Source organism: Platichthys flesus, chromosome 9 (assembly GCF_949316205.1).
Source record: "Platichthys flesus chromosome 9, fPlaFle2.1, whole genome shotgun sequence".
Taxonomy (NCBI): domain Eukaryota; kingdom Metazoa; phylum Chordata; class Actinopteri; order Pleuronectiformes; family Pleuronectidae; genus Platichthys; species Platichthys flesus.
This window is the reverse complement of record NC_084953.1, coordinates 1788780-1802887: the sequence shown is the minus strand read 5'-3', so window position 1 is coordinate 1802887 and position 14108 is coordinate 1788780. Positions and strand designations below refer to the sequence as shown.

Here is a 14108-nt window from a genome sequence, read left to right as displayed (position 1 = left end):
CTGACGCCCCCTACTGGCCGACATCACAAACAGTCGAGTTGAATCGAGTCACATTAGTTGAGGTTTAATTGGAGTGGATTAAAACTTTATAAAAACAAACAGCGATAAGACAAACTTCTGACAAAGATAAAAAACATTAAGAACATGATAGGCAGCTAATAATCCTCGTTCATTAGTGTGTCCGTCCCTTTTGATCCCAGAGGACACGTCTTCATCTAGGACATAACTAGAATGTTATACTGGACCCTGAAGTTCACACTGGCATTTGATTCTTCTCAGCTCCTTGTTCGTTTCCTGACCTCAGAGAAACGCGAGAGTTGAGAGCTGCTGCCGTTTCTCCAAAGGTGAATATTCTCCAGCCACATTAGCCGGGAGCAACAAGAAGCCACGCGCTCAGGATTTCAACCTTTGCACAGATGAAAACTTACTCCTGAAGAGTTGTAATAAACTTCCGGAAAGAAGAGGGTCCTGTGGAGCTGGAGGAACCTCACCAAATTTTCTTTGTAGTTGTAATATAAAGTGCAGAAACAACAGCTTGACTTCCGTTAAATAATATTTGAAACCCATGAAATGTCATGATTGACAGCTGGGACTGACAAACGCATCTGTGCCGATTGTCCCCCGATCGGCACAAGATGGCGGCGTTTGTATCTGTGATGCTTTGGCTCCATTTCTGGGCAGCGGGAGGAAGTGGAGACGCGTCATCCATCTTTGTTTACAGTCTGTGGCAGAAACGAGCGAGGAAACAGAAACAACAACCCACTGTGACCTGGGAGTAAAACTTACACAAATATTATTATAAACACTTTTGTCCCTGATGAGAATCTGTAGAAATGAGAATTAATCTTTCCAGTGAGCTGATTGGTCGGGAGTTTGTTCTTCTTTACAGGCTGCAGACCCCCCCCCCTCACACGGAGGTGGTGTCGGCCCTCAGCGGGCCCCTGGCTCTGTCCGCCTCTCGCCTCTTCCGCTCCTGCAGGTAGCGCCTCACCCCCCGGACGGTCTGGACGGTGAGCACCGTGCCGGCCGTGTACAGGATGGCGGTGATGAGGCCGAACAGCGCCACGGCCGCGTCCCCCCCGCTCACGTCGCAGCTCATCCAGGTGTAGCCGTTACGTGCGTACAGCCGCTCCCGCTGCTGGCACACGTCCGTGGAGTTCACCCCGATGATGAAGTGCAGGTAGAGGCCGACGGCCACCACGTACCCCACCGCGCCCACCGCCTGAAACACCAGGGCCCCGACCAGCAGCTGCCTGGACATCAGGTGGGGGGGTTTGCTGCCGGCGACGGCAAACAGCAGGGAGACCACGCCGAAGGTCAGGCAGAAGGGGATGCCCCCGTAGAGCCCCGGCGCCCTCATCTGGCTGTACTGCATGTCCAGCTGTCGGACCTTCTCCAGCTCGGTGCCCTGCAGGTTGAAGTTTGAGTTGATGTCGAAGCCGCCCATCGCGGTGGCCGAGGACATTCCTGAGGACACCATGTGAGCCGCGATCACACAGATCAGCACCAGGGCGTTGGTCAGCACGGAGCAGATCAGCATGATACCTGGGGGGGGGGGGGAGCAGGGGAGGAGTGGGAGGAGCAGGTGAGGAGGGGGGGGGGGCAGGGGAGGAGGAGCAGGAGAGGAAGGGGATTAGCAGGTGAGGAGGGGGAGGAGAGGGAGGAGGGGGGGAGCAGATGAGGAGGGGGAGGAGCAGGAGAGGAAGGGGATTAGCAGGTGAGGAGGGGGAGGAGAGGGAGGAGCAGGGGAGGAGGGGGAGTAACAGTGAGGAGAGGGAGGAACAGGTGAGGAAGGGGATTAGCAGGTGAGGAGGGGGAGGAGAGGGAGGAGCAGGGGAGGAGGGGGAGAAGAGGGGGAGGCGAGGGAGGAGGAGGGGGAGGAGAGGGGGGAGGAGGGGGAGGAACAGAGGAGGAGGGGAAGGAGGCAGAGGAGCAGGTGAGGAGGAGGGAACAGGGGAGGAGGAGGAGGAACAGGGGAGGAGGGGGAGGAACAGGCGCGGAGGGGGGGAGCAGGTGAGGAGTGGGAGGAACAGGTGGGGGGGGCAGGTGAGGGGGGGGGGGGGCAGGTGAGGGGGGGGAGGAGCAGGTGAGGAGGGGGAAACAACTGTCAATAAGCCTCTCGTTTCTACACCTTCCTTCCAAAATATGAATAAAATTGACTTGATAAATCCGTGCCACCTCGAGAGCGCCCCCTACATTAGAAACTCTAACTGCTTGTTCCTCCAGGATCCACTGTTCACGTGAAACGGATCAGGATTCATTAAACTCTCTGTAAGCAGCAGAAAACCAGTTACACCAGTTTCCAGTGGGAGGAGGAAACGAGCTGCAGTGAAACCGGAGTCTGACGCAGCAGGTTTGGGTTTTATTCTACCCAGAATGCATTGCTGCTCCCGACTCACCCCTCCTGGAGCAGATGTTCGTGCACTTGGAGTCGTGACGCTCGACTCGAGGAGGCTCCCGCACACGCTTGGGGGGGGCGTCGTCTTCCCTGGGGAGGTACGGGGGTCGAGAGGACGACCTGAGGCACAAACAAACATTATCACATGTTATATTATTTCTATAAGTTAGAAGTGGGAACTTTTTCCTTGTTTTGACTGATTTAAAAAAACTACTGTTGTGTGGAAAAGATTGTAGATAATAAATAAAGTTAAAATGTCTAGATTGCAAACAAACAAAAATAAAGAATAACTCAAATAAATACAATCATCTCCAATATGGTTTCTGTCATTTTCAGTTGATTGGCTCAGGTTTGGCTTCATGTGTGGAAAGTGGGAGGAGCTGGAGATGCCACAGTGTCTGGGCTCGATCCACTTGTAGTCCAGTGTACCCAGAACTACAATTCCCTTGCTGCCACTGTGTTCTTCTCCAGCATCAGAGTCAGATCCTCTCGTTGGTGGAGTCAACATCACATTTCATATAGATACAAACCAGCCACTGGTCCCTGAGCTCACCTGTCGTCCGGGGAGTCGCGGTGATGTCGGTGGTCCCCGTTCCGGTCCCGGTCCCCATTCCGGTCCCGGTCCCCGTTCCGGTCCCGGTCCCCGTTCCGGTCCCGGTTGGGCCGGTTGGACCGCGGCTGATGACTCATTCCTGCTGACCGGACACCACACGTTCAGTTCAGACACGAGCTTCACAGGGCACTGAACGAGAATCCACAAATACAAACATAACATCGATATTTACTAAATTTTAACGTTGATTTTGATTGAAACAAAAAACACTGTTAAGAACAGAGACTCAGCGTTAGTCCTGTGTGTGTAAACTAAACACACATGAAAGTTAGATCCTCGACTATTTTTGTTTGATTCAGGAATGATTTTTTGATAAAAATTATCTTATAACATTCCGTTAAATAAATAAAAATAAAATCTGCTGTTTCCCTTGATAATTTCAGTATTTAATTCAAACCGAAATTTAGTTTTTTGAATGAAAATGATCACAATTCTGAAATACAGCTCTGTTGTTCTGAATTAACGATTATAATTAAGTTTAGAATTCAGATGAACAGATTTGTTTTTCTCATGTGAACACAAAACACTTCTGTATCATTGTGTAGCTGTAATGTGAAATAATCTGTTTTCACATTCAGGTTTTAAACAAAGTCTCGTTGGTATCGATTATCTCTCCCCTGGTTTCACACACAATGACGTCAGGACGCACACACGTACAGGCCTCTGACAGTTTATCAGTTCATCAGTTTATCAGTTTATCAGTTTATTATTTTATCAGTTCATCGACAGGAGAAGATTCACGATTGAAACAAACAACTCGACAGATTATTCTGTTTGTAAATGAATAAGTTTCACTTCCTGTAAATCCAGTGAGGAGCAGCTGAGAATCTACACAACAACACAACAGCTGAACAACGAAAGAAGAACACACATGTTTCCGGTTCTTTAACCGAATACAAACTTCGAACAAACAGTGGAGACGTGAACCAACTCACTGTGAAGTCACTGGACGAAGCGGGAAGTCAGATTATTCCGCCATTAATCGATCAGAGATTCCTCAGCGACCAGAGTCCAGGTGGAGTAGACCCCGCCCATATACCTGCAGGCGGAAGTGGAGCGGCCACGTGACGGACAGGTAACAGACAGCCGAGCTACACACACTTCACATACAGTCGGTGGGTATTTATATCACCTGTTGTTCTTCCACAATATTAATGAGTCTATATCTAAACGTAGAAAGTTATAAACTCTGCAGCTTCAGTGGGAAAACACTGATCACGTGATGAGGCAGTGATGCACCTTCACTTCCTGGTTGGTTTGTCTAACCTCTCCAGAATAAAGTCTAAATAATAAATGATTCAGGTCGTAATTTTATTAGAAAATATAGTCGTAATATAACAGGAAAAGTAACATATATTTACGAGAATAGCGTCACACTAAGAAAAGTAAAATTTCGTTCATTAAGGTGAATAATGTTAAATTATTACAGATATAAAATTTTGTATTTACCACTTTATAAACAGTCTTTGGTAGTTACAAGAATCAGGTCCCAGTATTACAATTAAAAAAAGTATATTAAGAAGAATAAAGTCGTAATACTAAGGTGGCAAAAATCATATATTCACAAGAATAAAGTCCCAATATTACAAGTTCAAAAAATAGGATATTTACAAGCACTAAGTTGCAATGTTAAAAGAAGAGAATCTCATTTTTACGAGAATAAAGTCACAATATGACCAGAATAACGTCATAATTTGAGTTTAGTTTAGCTTTAGATACTATGGTTTAAATATTATGTACTCTAGTTTGGTAATTTTACAACTTTACTCTCAAAATCTCATAATATTATTGTAATCATATAGCTTTTAGATCATTAAAGGTTAATTTAATTGATATTGTATTAGGCTCTGATACAGTTAAAGATGTTAATAACAATAATTATAGTCAAATTATAATAGTGCCACTTAACCAGCAGCCTGTTCCGGAGTGTCCAGCAGGGGGCGACCGTCAAGAAGTGGTGATGTGCCGGTGAACCACTTCCGGGTGGAATCAGCTGTTAAACAACAACATGAAGGAAACTTCTGTTTTTTTCTGTCGCTTCTCGAAGTTAAATTAAAATCATGTTTCTCCTCCGGACCGCGGCGCTCGGCGGCAGAGCTGTGACCGCCCTGCGGAGCCTGTCCGCCCGCTACACGACCTCCAGAGGCCCCGCTGAGTTCATCCAGGGCCAGAGCCCGGAGCCACGGATCAGAGAGTACTTCTACTACATCGACCACCACGGACAGGTGGGCGGGTACACGCAGTACTACATAATAGTAATATTAATAATAATAATATTAATGAAGCCGTTTGTTTACAGCTTTTCCTCGATGACACTAAAGTGAAGAACTTTGTCACCTGCTTCAAAGGTAAAACAACACTCAACAATATAAGTCTTTTTTTTTAATTTAAAGTCACGAATTTCTTTATCACAGGGGTTGTTTACATTTTTCTAAATACATCAGAATATTTGTACTCTCTTATATCAGAATCAGACATTTTTACATCCTTAATGTTGGTAGATAACATTTGATTAAATCTCTAATATCAGCAAGTGGAGACACGTCAATCATCTTTATTTACAGTTTAATCTCTGTCCTTGGAACAACTAATGCAAAATACATGAATTTAAAAGGTTAATTCCTGGAGTTTAAATATTTTTCCCGATTTTCAGTGGTGTTTCATGGACCTGAGTCCTAATTCCGCAGTGAGATGTTTTATCTCTCCGTCTTTTAAACTCTGTTCTTTCACCAGATAAACACTTCCTGGTCTTCTTCTTCAATCGTCTGCGTTCCAATCAGAGCGGGCGGTACGAGGAGGACTTCCCCTTCCTGTCGCTGTGCGGGAGGGAGAGGAACTTCCTGCGCTGCGATGACCGACCTGTGGTCTTCACCCACCTGATGCAGCCCCCCGCTGGGCCGGGGGGGCTGATGGGAGAGCAGGAGCTGCTGTCGTACGGCGGCGGCGAGGAGAAGCTGACCGTCCCCTTCCGCCCTGAGGCTCTGTACATGCACCCCCTCAGCGGACGGGTGTACCACCCCTGCTCTGAGCGCTGGGGCGGCGTCGGCCTGGTGCGGTCGGCTCTGGCCATCGAGCTCAGCCCGTTCTTTGTGTATCCCTCAGAGCAGGACCAATCAGAACAGCCCACACACTTTGTCCATGGAGGACAGAAACTCACGCTGACCAATGAGCTCGCAGGATGCTTCCCCTCGGCAGAGGAGGGCGGCGGGCAGCAGGGAGAACCGGGATAAAAGGATAACACGCACTGAGAGAAACATTCTCCTGTTCATCCACATGCAGCATCAGGACCACACAGCCTCAGTGAGGTTGCTACTGAGAAGCTTCGACTGACGTGTCCTCCCGACCTTCACTGACCATTCACAGGATGTGAAGCAGATTTCATTGGTAAAATCGAAGGTTAGAAACATTTTCAGTTGATTTTTCATCAAGATCCATCAATCATCTCCGGGGAAAATGGTGAAAATGGTGAAAAGCCTCCTCCTCGTCTCACAATGCTACAGAAAGTGAAAATAATCCTTGAACCTCAAACCTCCATCGAGAGTTGTTCACTTGTTTTCATGTTATCTTAGAGAGGATGAAGGTAAATACATACGACTGAAGATAAATCCTACGTTCAATAAATAAGAAACTGAGAATCTTGTTTCCTTCTTTTATGTCACAACAGGTGGAATTTTACTGCAGCTCTTCACACTCTTTCCTGTCATATATGCAAATACAGTACTTGTAGGTACTTGTCTTTTCATTTCCTCACTTTCATGCAGCTTTAAGCTCTGAGTCCACGACAGTCTTGTAGTTTCAAAGTCACTTTTCATGTGGAAATGACTCCACATGAAATGAAGTTGTGTTGTTTGTGAAGTGACAGTGAGACCAAACAACATATTTAAATACTCAACCTTATGTCAACGAGTTCAGAGCCTGCAGTGTGTGTACGTAGGATTATTCATTCTCATTTGTAGCCAGTCTTATTGTTTTATTAAATGAAATATAGACTAGAGGCAGCGATGGGAAACAAGTACTTTAACTTTGTTCATCTATCTGTACTGACTGTACTTAGTGCCATTGGTTTTTATTAGAAAAGTTTAGTGAGTGAGGATCAAATATAATATCCAGTTAGTTAAAGTCAAGTTAACTTTTTTATCAACTTTCAAGAAACTGCAGCAGAGTTTGGAAACACACCTGTAAGCCCTGGGGTGTGTGGCAATGTGTGTTTGTGTGCGTGCTTCAGTGTGTGGTTAGAGTGTGTCCTCGTGTGTTTCGGTGTGGGTAAGAGTGTCAGCGTGAGTTCTTAAGTTTTAGTGTGTGTGTGTGAGCGGGTGTAGGAGCCCCGGCTGTAAAGGACTCAAACTCCCAGACGTCCCCGCCTCACTGCACCGGGAGCCGGGTCCTGGGTGAACATGGCAGCGATGTCCACAGACACATGCGGGCCCGCGGAGCTCTCCGTGCGGGAGCGCGTCCCCCCGCTGCTCACCGACCTGTACCAGTTCACCATGGCCTACGCGTACTGGCGGACCGGGCGGCACCGGGAGCCCGCGGTGTTCGAGCTCTTCTTCAGGGACAACCCGTTCGGCGGCGGCTTCTCCGTGTTCGCGGGGCTGCACGACTGTCAGCTGTTCCTGCGCAGCTTCCGCTTCACGGACCGAGGTGAGACACACGGGGACCGGAGCGGGACATGAGAGGGACTGGAGCGGGACATGAGAGGGACTGGAGCGGGACAGAAGGGGGACTTCAGGGGGGCTTCCACCGGGTGTTCTTACTGAGGCTGCTCGGCGCGTCACGGGTTCTCTGGTCCTCTGAAGTACTTTAACTTTAAGTACTTTCTCTACAGAAGTTAGTCAGGAGGGGGGGGGGGGGGGGGGGCTTCACACACACACAGACACACACGAGCACACAGACACACAACACACGTAATAACAGGTTGTTACCCTTTAATGGGGGTGGGGGGTGCATGTGAGAGAGAGAGAGGACACTGGAAGGTCACATGTTCTTGAGTAAGAGCACGTGTGTGTGGGGGGGGGGGGGGGGGGGGCTGGGGGGGGGTGAAGGATGAAGGTAGTCCTCTGTTCAGGTCTGACTGTGATTAAAGATGGACGACGTGTCTCCGCTGTCCCAGAAGTGAAGCCATGAAGCCCCCCCCCCAGCGAGGGCAGCCATCTTTAGAGTCAGAGACTGTGTAGCTGCAGAAACACACATTACACCAGTCACCATCAACACAACTACGTACAAACACAGAAACCATCTTTGAGATTTTATGTACTTGTACATGTCCCAGTCTCGGACATGGGGGCGATTGGTCATCCATCTTTATTCACGCTCTCTGGTCGGATGTGTGGTGGATCCAGCTGCTGTGTTCACTCTGTTAATCTGATGCATCCAGATGTGGAGTTCCTGCGCTCGGTCCTGCCCCCGGCCACCGACCCGGCCTTCTTCCAGTTCCTGCGAGGCCTGGACTGCTCGGGCGTCACGCTGCGCTCCGTCCCAGAGGGCACCGTGGTGTTTGCCAGGGTGAGCTGCGGGGGGGGGGGGGGGGGGGGGGGGCAACAGGGTGGAAGTGACGGATCGGGGGGGGGGGGCAGAGTTTCTAACTTGTGCTGCTCGTCTGAAACATCTGCAGGTTCCACTGATGGAGGTGGCAGGTCCACTGGCTGTGGTTCAACTGCTGGAGACCAGTTTACTGTGTCTGGTTAACTTCGCCAGGTAAACACACACACACACACACACTACCACACACACACACACACACACACACTACCACACACACACACACACCATTGATTATTGGAAAAGTAGATGCACATTTCTGTTTGTGTTATATTGTCATTCTGCAATGAACATTTCTCAGACTGAAGAGGCACACACCATATATACTATTTTCATATTCAAAAGATGCTTTAACCAAATGTTAGAGAAACACAATCGGGACCCTGTGGTTTAATACCTCGTCCAATCAGAGCAGCTTCAGTCCCTCCAGGTCGTCCTGACACATTATATTACACTAACATGAAGTCCCGGTGACCTTTGATTCCCTGAAGGCAGAGATGAGATATCATGTTCAAAGGCCAGAGTGTACTTGACCTTCGATCTTAGACCCACAACATCTAATCCGTTCATGTTTGAGTCTCACCGAACGTTTGAGCTAAGTTTAGAGAAATTCCCTCGAGGCTTTCTTCAGATATCGTGTTCACAAGGCTGGGATGGACGAGGAACACGTTAGGCCTCCTGCCACTAGGTGTCTCCAGTGAGTAAACCTAGCAAGAGGACACCCTTTATTAACCTAACCTTTATTTGTATTCTCTGCTGGTTACAGGTCTGTGTCCATCACCAGCCACTCGGACTCGTCTGTTGTTTAACTCTGTGTAAGAACTCATTACTTGTTCTCCTCTGTCGTCAGCCTGGTTTGTAGTAACGCCGCCCGGTTCCGCCTGGCCGCCGGCCCCCGGAGGAAGCTGCTGGAGATGGGCCTCCGACGAGCTCAGGGGCCCGACGGAGGCCTCACCGCCTCGCGCTACTCCTACATCGGAGGTGAGGCTTGCACAACCGGTCCAATGTGTTCAGTCAGTCATTAAATGAAGATTGTTGTTGTAACTAATCACACATGAAGACACGAGGACCTGGATCCACTCAGAGAACCTTTAGAGCTTTCAAAGAAAACTATGAGACCGAATGAGGGAGAAGATAACCAGACAATATGTAACAATAAACACAGAAGAGTGATGTGCACAAGGTTTTTATTAGAAATTCTCGTGCTGTCTTCACTCCTGATGATTATTATTATTATTGTTTCCAGGGTTTGATCTCACCAGTAACGTTCAGGCTGGTTTCCTGTACGGGATCCCCGTCGCAGGGACCATGGCTCACTCCTACGTCACCTCCTTCACCTCCCTGGAGGAGGTGTGGCCACAGGTGAGTGTGTTTGATCCTCACACTGAAAATGAAAATGGACGAAGACTCTGGATATGGAACGTAAAGCCAACGCCTGGCACCTGTATTCTCTGTAATCACCAGCAGAGGGCGACTCCACTTGTAAATAAGCAATACTTATTCTTCTTCCTGATTCAGACCCTGGTGGCGGCGGCGGCGGCGGGGGGGGATCCTGACCCGGTGGACATCATCTCTCTGACTAAGGGCTGGTTGACCCGCGTGTGTGACCTTCTCGCCGCAGCGCCCGGGAAGATCCGAGAGGGCGAGTTGGCCGCGTTCCTGTCCTACGCCATCGCCTACCCTGAGAACTTCCTGCCTGTGATTGACAGCTACAGCGTGGCCTGGTAATTCATCTTTTTATTTCTCATATAATCAACAGTAAATATTTATGATCTAAGAGCTACCTGCCGGCCCCTCACAGTGGTTGTGTGTGTGTTGTGGTTTCAGCAGCGGCCTGTTGAACTTCTGTGCCGTGGCCTTGGTTCTGTGTGAACTGGGCTACCAGCCTGTGGGAGTTCGACTGGACAGCGGCGACCTCTGCAGGCAGTCGGTGGACGTGCGTCGTGTCTTCAGACTCTGCAGCGAGCAGTGAGTGCGGTGCCGTGACGCACTTGTGTATCAGCATGTGATTGTGTATATGTTCACTCCTCCAGACGTACTTGTGTAAATTGTTTAAGTTTGCTTCGTCTCCACAGTTTCTCCGTCGCTGCTTTTCATTCGCTGGTCATCGTCGGGACCAATAACATCTCAGAGCAAAGCATGATGGAGCTCAACAAGAAGGTGATGGACAGACGCAGTTCTCTGTTGTCTCGGATGTGTTCTGGACTCCGTCTTTGTCCCTGACTGTCGGGATGTGCTTGTTTCAGGAGAACGAGATCGACACGGTCGGAGTCGGGACGCATCTCGTCACCTGCACCAAGCAGCCCTCGCTCGGCTGCGTCTATAAGGTCACTTCACTTATTCAGCTCTACTAATGTACCAGTGTTTTCCTGCTGGCTAATTGACTTCAGCAAGGAGGGGGTGTTTTCATTTGCCTGTTCTGATTACACAAAACTACTTCAGAGATCCTGAATGTTTAATACTTTCCTATTCGTAAACAAAGTTAAACATCCTTGTTTTTAAAACTCTACTGATCCAGGTGTGAAATGGAAATGTGCAGTGACCTTAAAGATGTTCTGCTTCATTGAACCTCAGTGAACTCAGTTGTTTTGTGGTGTTTTGTGTGTGTATGTGTGTGGTCTTGTTTCTCTGTGTGTTACAGCTGGTGGAGGTCAGGGGACGACCCAGGATGAAGATCAGTGAAGACCCAGAGAAGAGCACCGTCCCTGGGACCAAATCTGTTTACCGCCTGGTGGACGCTGAGGGTGAGAGTCTGTCCCACCGGCCTCACGTCCCTGTTTGATGAATGTCCTGAAAGACGTGTCTCCACTTCCTCTCTTCAACGAGAAATATCAGACACCAGCTTTGAGAACATTCTACTTTAACTGTTTGTTTTGTCCATGTTCCATCTGCTAACATGGAGGAGGTGGGCTTTATGACCTGTATTGCAGCCAGCCACCTTTTGGAAGCCACCATGTCCTCCATCTTTATTTTCAGTCTGCAGCTCCAGTTCTGTCTGGTTCATTTATTTATGATTATTGTTATAATTTCATACTTGTCCCTGTTGTATGGGGGAGGTGTTGCAGCCACACGGGGCAGCACTGAGTGACACAGGTTCTCTTCCTCTCTGCAGGTCATCCCTTCCTCGACCTGGTGTGTCTGGAGGTGGAGTCCCCCCCCGAGGCAGGAGTCCCTCTGAGCTGTTTCCCTCTGGGGAGCGATGACTCCTCCGTCTCCTTCACTCCCGCTCAGGTCACCTGTCTGCGTCAGGAGGCGTTCACCAGAGGACAGGTGAGACATTGGGGGGGGGGTTGTGTCTGTGTGTTTCTTGTGATCTGAGCTTCTCAGTTCTTTATTTTTGCAGCCGTGTTAGTGCACGCTCATGTTAGTGCCCGTGAGTCCCTCCCCCTACGGTTATGACACGAGATGAGTTAACATGAACCTCAGTTGGACATTAGAACAAAACCGATACAGATTTTTTAGGCGTTATCAAACCCTGGTGAGAAAATAGATCTAAGTGAGGCCTGATATTTTAAACTTTAACCGTAAAGCAGAAAATTACACAAAAATGTTCTAGTTTTGAATCTGCACAACAGAAAAAAAACTGAAATCTGCCAGCTGCCAACAATAAAAGACAGTATTCTAATATGACTTGTAAGACTTCACCACGGAGGAGTTGTGTCTTTAATGTGTCTCCAACATTCCCCCAGGTCACACACCCTCCGTGCAGCGCTGCAGAAACTAGAGCAAAGGTCCACAGCTCCCTCCAGACTCTGCACCCCCGGCACAAGAGGCTGCAGGAGCCGGACTCGTACACAGTGAGCCTCACTCACATCTGCACCGGACACACACAAAAAAACAACAACACACGCCTCACATACTGTTCTCTCCCCACCAGGTGGCGCTGTCTGAGAAACTTCACAACCTGGTGACAGAGATCCGAAGAGGCAGCTCCAACGACAGCAACTTCCTCTTAGCCAACTGAAGATTTGACCCCCCCCTTCAGCTTTTATTGTCGTTTACTATGATTTAAAAATCCTCAGAGTGCAAACTTTTGTCAAAGCATAACAGATCTCTGAAAATATATTAAATCACAAACGTTAAACTGGTTAGAATGAAGAAGTAGAACTGTGCAAGCTGCTGTTTAAAGTTAACAAAAGTCCCAGTAGTCAAATTCTCAGCTAGATCTTCAATGGCATTAAATGAACTTGGACATAATTCAGACCTAAAAGTGTAAAACCTCCCGTACGTGATATTTAAGACCCGGTAGGAACTCTGCTAACGAGACCAGGGAAACTCTTCTCTCCGGTGACGCACCTGATGTCAGATGGTAGTGATAATGATGATGTTGCTTCCGGCTGGTTTATCCAATCAGTTTGTTTTGGTGCCGTCAGCAGCAGATTGAGTTCAGTGCACGCTCTCTGTCTCAGTCTCCTCAGAAGATGAAAATCCTCAGGACTCTGACTGTAACTGAACACGGCAACAAAACCGGGATCTTATTTCAAATCTGCCTTAATAATCTGCCGTGTGTGTGTGTGTGTGTGTGTGTGTGTGTGTGTGTGTGTGTGTGTGTGTGTGTGTGTGTGTGTGTGTGTGTGTGTGTGTGTGTGTGTGTGTGTGTGTGTGTGTGTGTGTGTGTGTGTGTGTGTGTGTGTGTGTGTGTGTGTGTGTGTGTGTGTGTGTGTGTGTGTGTGTGTTTGCTCTCGTCCTGTTTGTGTTTAACTTAGTTTGGACTTGCAGGTTCAGGAGAGTTCAATGATTAACCCTCCCTCTCTTTCTCTCTCCCTCTCTTTCTCCCTTTAAAGTTTTTTCATTTACAAAGATATTTTTCATATTTACTTTCTTTCCTCCAGACGACGGTAACATTCAAACTTTCAGCACGTGTCAGCTGATTGACTCAACAATATAAATGTCTTCAAGTTTCTAATAAATGATAAACAATTGTCGACCTTATTGTTTTGTTTTCCACCACCGCCCGCCCCCCCCCAAACCCCCTCCTGCCTTCCGGCTGCAGGATATGTGAGAAGTGTTTCCTTGAATTCTGATTGGCTGCGTCCTGACCAGTGGCAGCAGGAAGGCTGACGCGCCCAGTGAGACATGTGGAGCTGGTTAGACATGGAGGGGCCGAGGTATCGTCCACCGCTGTCTCGTCTCAGGGCGCCGGACAGCGCTGTCCACACGTGTTCCCTCTCAGCAGAATAACTCAACATCATTTGTTTTTTAATAACAAAAGGAATTATAATTAAAATAAACTTCCACATTAGTGACTGAACAATACTTTTTTTTTACCTCTTCCATGGTTCCACCCATGTGTTTGTTTGTCAGAAAGGATTTCACAGGAACTACTGAGCAGATGAGACTTGATGGAAGGATGGGATATGAGCCAAGAAACAATTTAATGAGTTATTACTTGAAAAGGTTTAATGCTCTAATGTTCAGAAAACACTGTCCTCAGACTCTCCATTGCTGCAGCTCCTCCTTTCAGCCTCTGTCTCAAACACTTGGTTTCATCTCCTTTGTCTTAACCCCCCCCCCCCCCCCATAAAGTTAATAAAACAGATTCTTCTCAAACTCTGGAGA

At 48.1% G+C, this 14108-nt stretch overlaps 3 protein-coding genes across 6 annotated transcripts; 2 read left to right on the top strand and 1 right to left on the bottom strand.

Moving 5' to 3' along the window:
* Positions 1–43: 43 nt before the first annotated feature.
* On the bottom strand, positions 44–4256 carry si:ch211-191a24.4 (uncharacterized protein LOC100150331 homolog). Of its 4 annotated transcripts, XM_062395177.1 has the most exons (5): positions 4144–4213; positions 3947–4050; positions 2952–3140; positions 2400–2518; positions 44–1545 (listed from the first exon to the last, which is right to left on the bottom strand). In XM_062395177.1, exons 3-5 carry the CDS (start codon positions 3086–3088, stop codon positions 908–910), a joined length of 894 nt encoding a protein of 297 aa, XP_062251161.1. In that variant the 5' UTR covers positions 3089–3140; positions 3947–4050; positions 4144–4213; the 3' UTR covers positions 44–907. The 4 variants fall into 4 exon arrangements, with proteins under 4 accessions (XP_062251161.1, XP_062251162.1, XP_062251159.1 ...); XM_062395178.1 differs by having other exon boundaries at positions 2952–3093; positions 3947–4256; XM_062395175.1 differs by having other exon boundaries at positions 3947–4255.
* A 684-nt stretch (positions 4257–4940) lies between these two features.
* c9h8orf82 (chromosome 9 C8orf82 homolog) lies at positions 4941–6646 on the top strand. The gene is made up of 3 exons (XM_062396156.1): positions 4941–5236; positions 5311–5359; positions 5745–6646. Exons 1-3 carry the CDS (start codon positions 5072–5074, stop codon positions 6239–6241), a joined length of 711 nt encoding a protein of 236 aa, XP_062252140.1. The 5' UTR covers positions 4941–5071; the 3' UTR covers positions 6242–6646.
* A 586-nt stretch (positions 6647–7232) lies between these two features.
* naprt (nicotinate phosphoribosyltransferase) lies at positions 7233–13471 on the top strand. The gene is made up of 13 exons (XM_062396155.1): positions 7233–7652; positions 8386–8513; positions 8623–8705; positions 9400–9530; positions 9796–9911; positions 10068–10273; positions 10377–10517; positions 10625–10709; positions 10796–10876; positions 11191–11293; positions 11662–11819; positions 12239–12346; positions 12427–13471. Exons 1-13 carry the CDS (start codon positions 7406–7408, stop codon positions 12511–12513), a joined length of 1674 nt encoding a protein of 557 aa, XP_062252139.1. The 5' UTR covers positions 7233–7405; the 3' UTR covers positions 12514–13471.
* The last annotated feature ends 637 nt before the right edge of the window (positions 13472–14108 follow it).

Excerpts from the sequence above, each read along its gene's own strand:
- naprt (XM_062396155.1), top strand. The coding sequence starts at position 7,406 with ATGGCAGCGATGTCCACAGACACATGCGGGCCCGCGGAGCTCTCCGTG. Across the intron at positions 8,514-8,622 it reads GCACCGTGGTGTTTGCCAGG|GTTCCACTGATGGAGGTGGC; the intron begins GTGAGCTGCGGG and ends AAACATCTGCAG. Across the intron at positions 11,820-12,238 it reads AGGCGTTCACCAGAGGACAG|GTCACACACCCTCCGTGCAG; the intron begins GTGAGACATTGG and ends ACATTCCCCCAG.
- si:ch211-191a24.4 (XM_062395178.1), bottom strand. The coding sequence starts at position 3,088 with ATGAGTCATCAGCCGCGGTCCAACCGGCCCAACCGGGACCGGAACGGG. Across the intron at positions 2,519-2,951 it reads CGCGACTCCCCGGACGACAG|GTCGTCCTCTCGACCCCCGT; the intron begins GTGAGCTCAGGG and ends TTTGTGCCTCAG. Across the intron at positions 1,546-2,399 it reads GAACATCTGCTCCAGGAGGG|GTATCATGCTGATCTGCTCC; the intron begins GTGAGTCGGGAG and ends CCCCCCCCCCAG.
- c9h8orf82 (XM_062396156.1), top strand. The coding sequence starts at position 5,072 with ATGTTTCTCCTCCGGACCGCGGCGCTCGGCGGCAGAGCTGTGACCGCC. Across the intron at positions 5,237-5,310 it reads ACATCGACCACCACGGACAG|CTTTTCCTCGATGACACTAA; the intron begins GTGGGCGGGTAC and ends GTTTGTTTACAG. Across the intron at positions 5,360-5,744 it reads CTTTGTCACCTGCTTCAAAG|ATAAACACTTCCTGGTCTTC; the intron begins GTAAAACAACAC and ends TTCTTTCACCAG.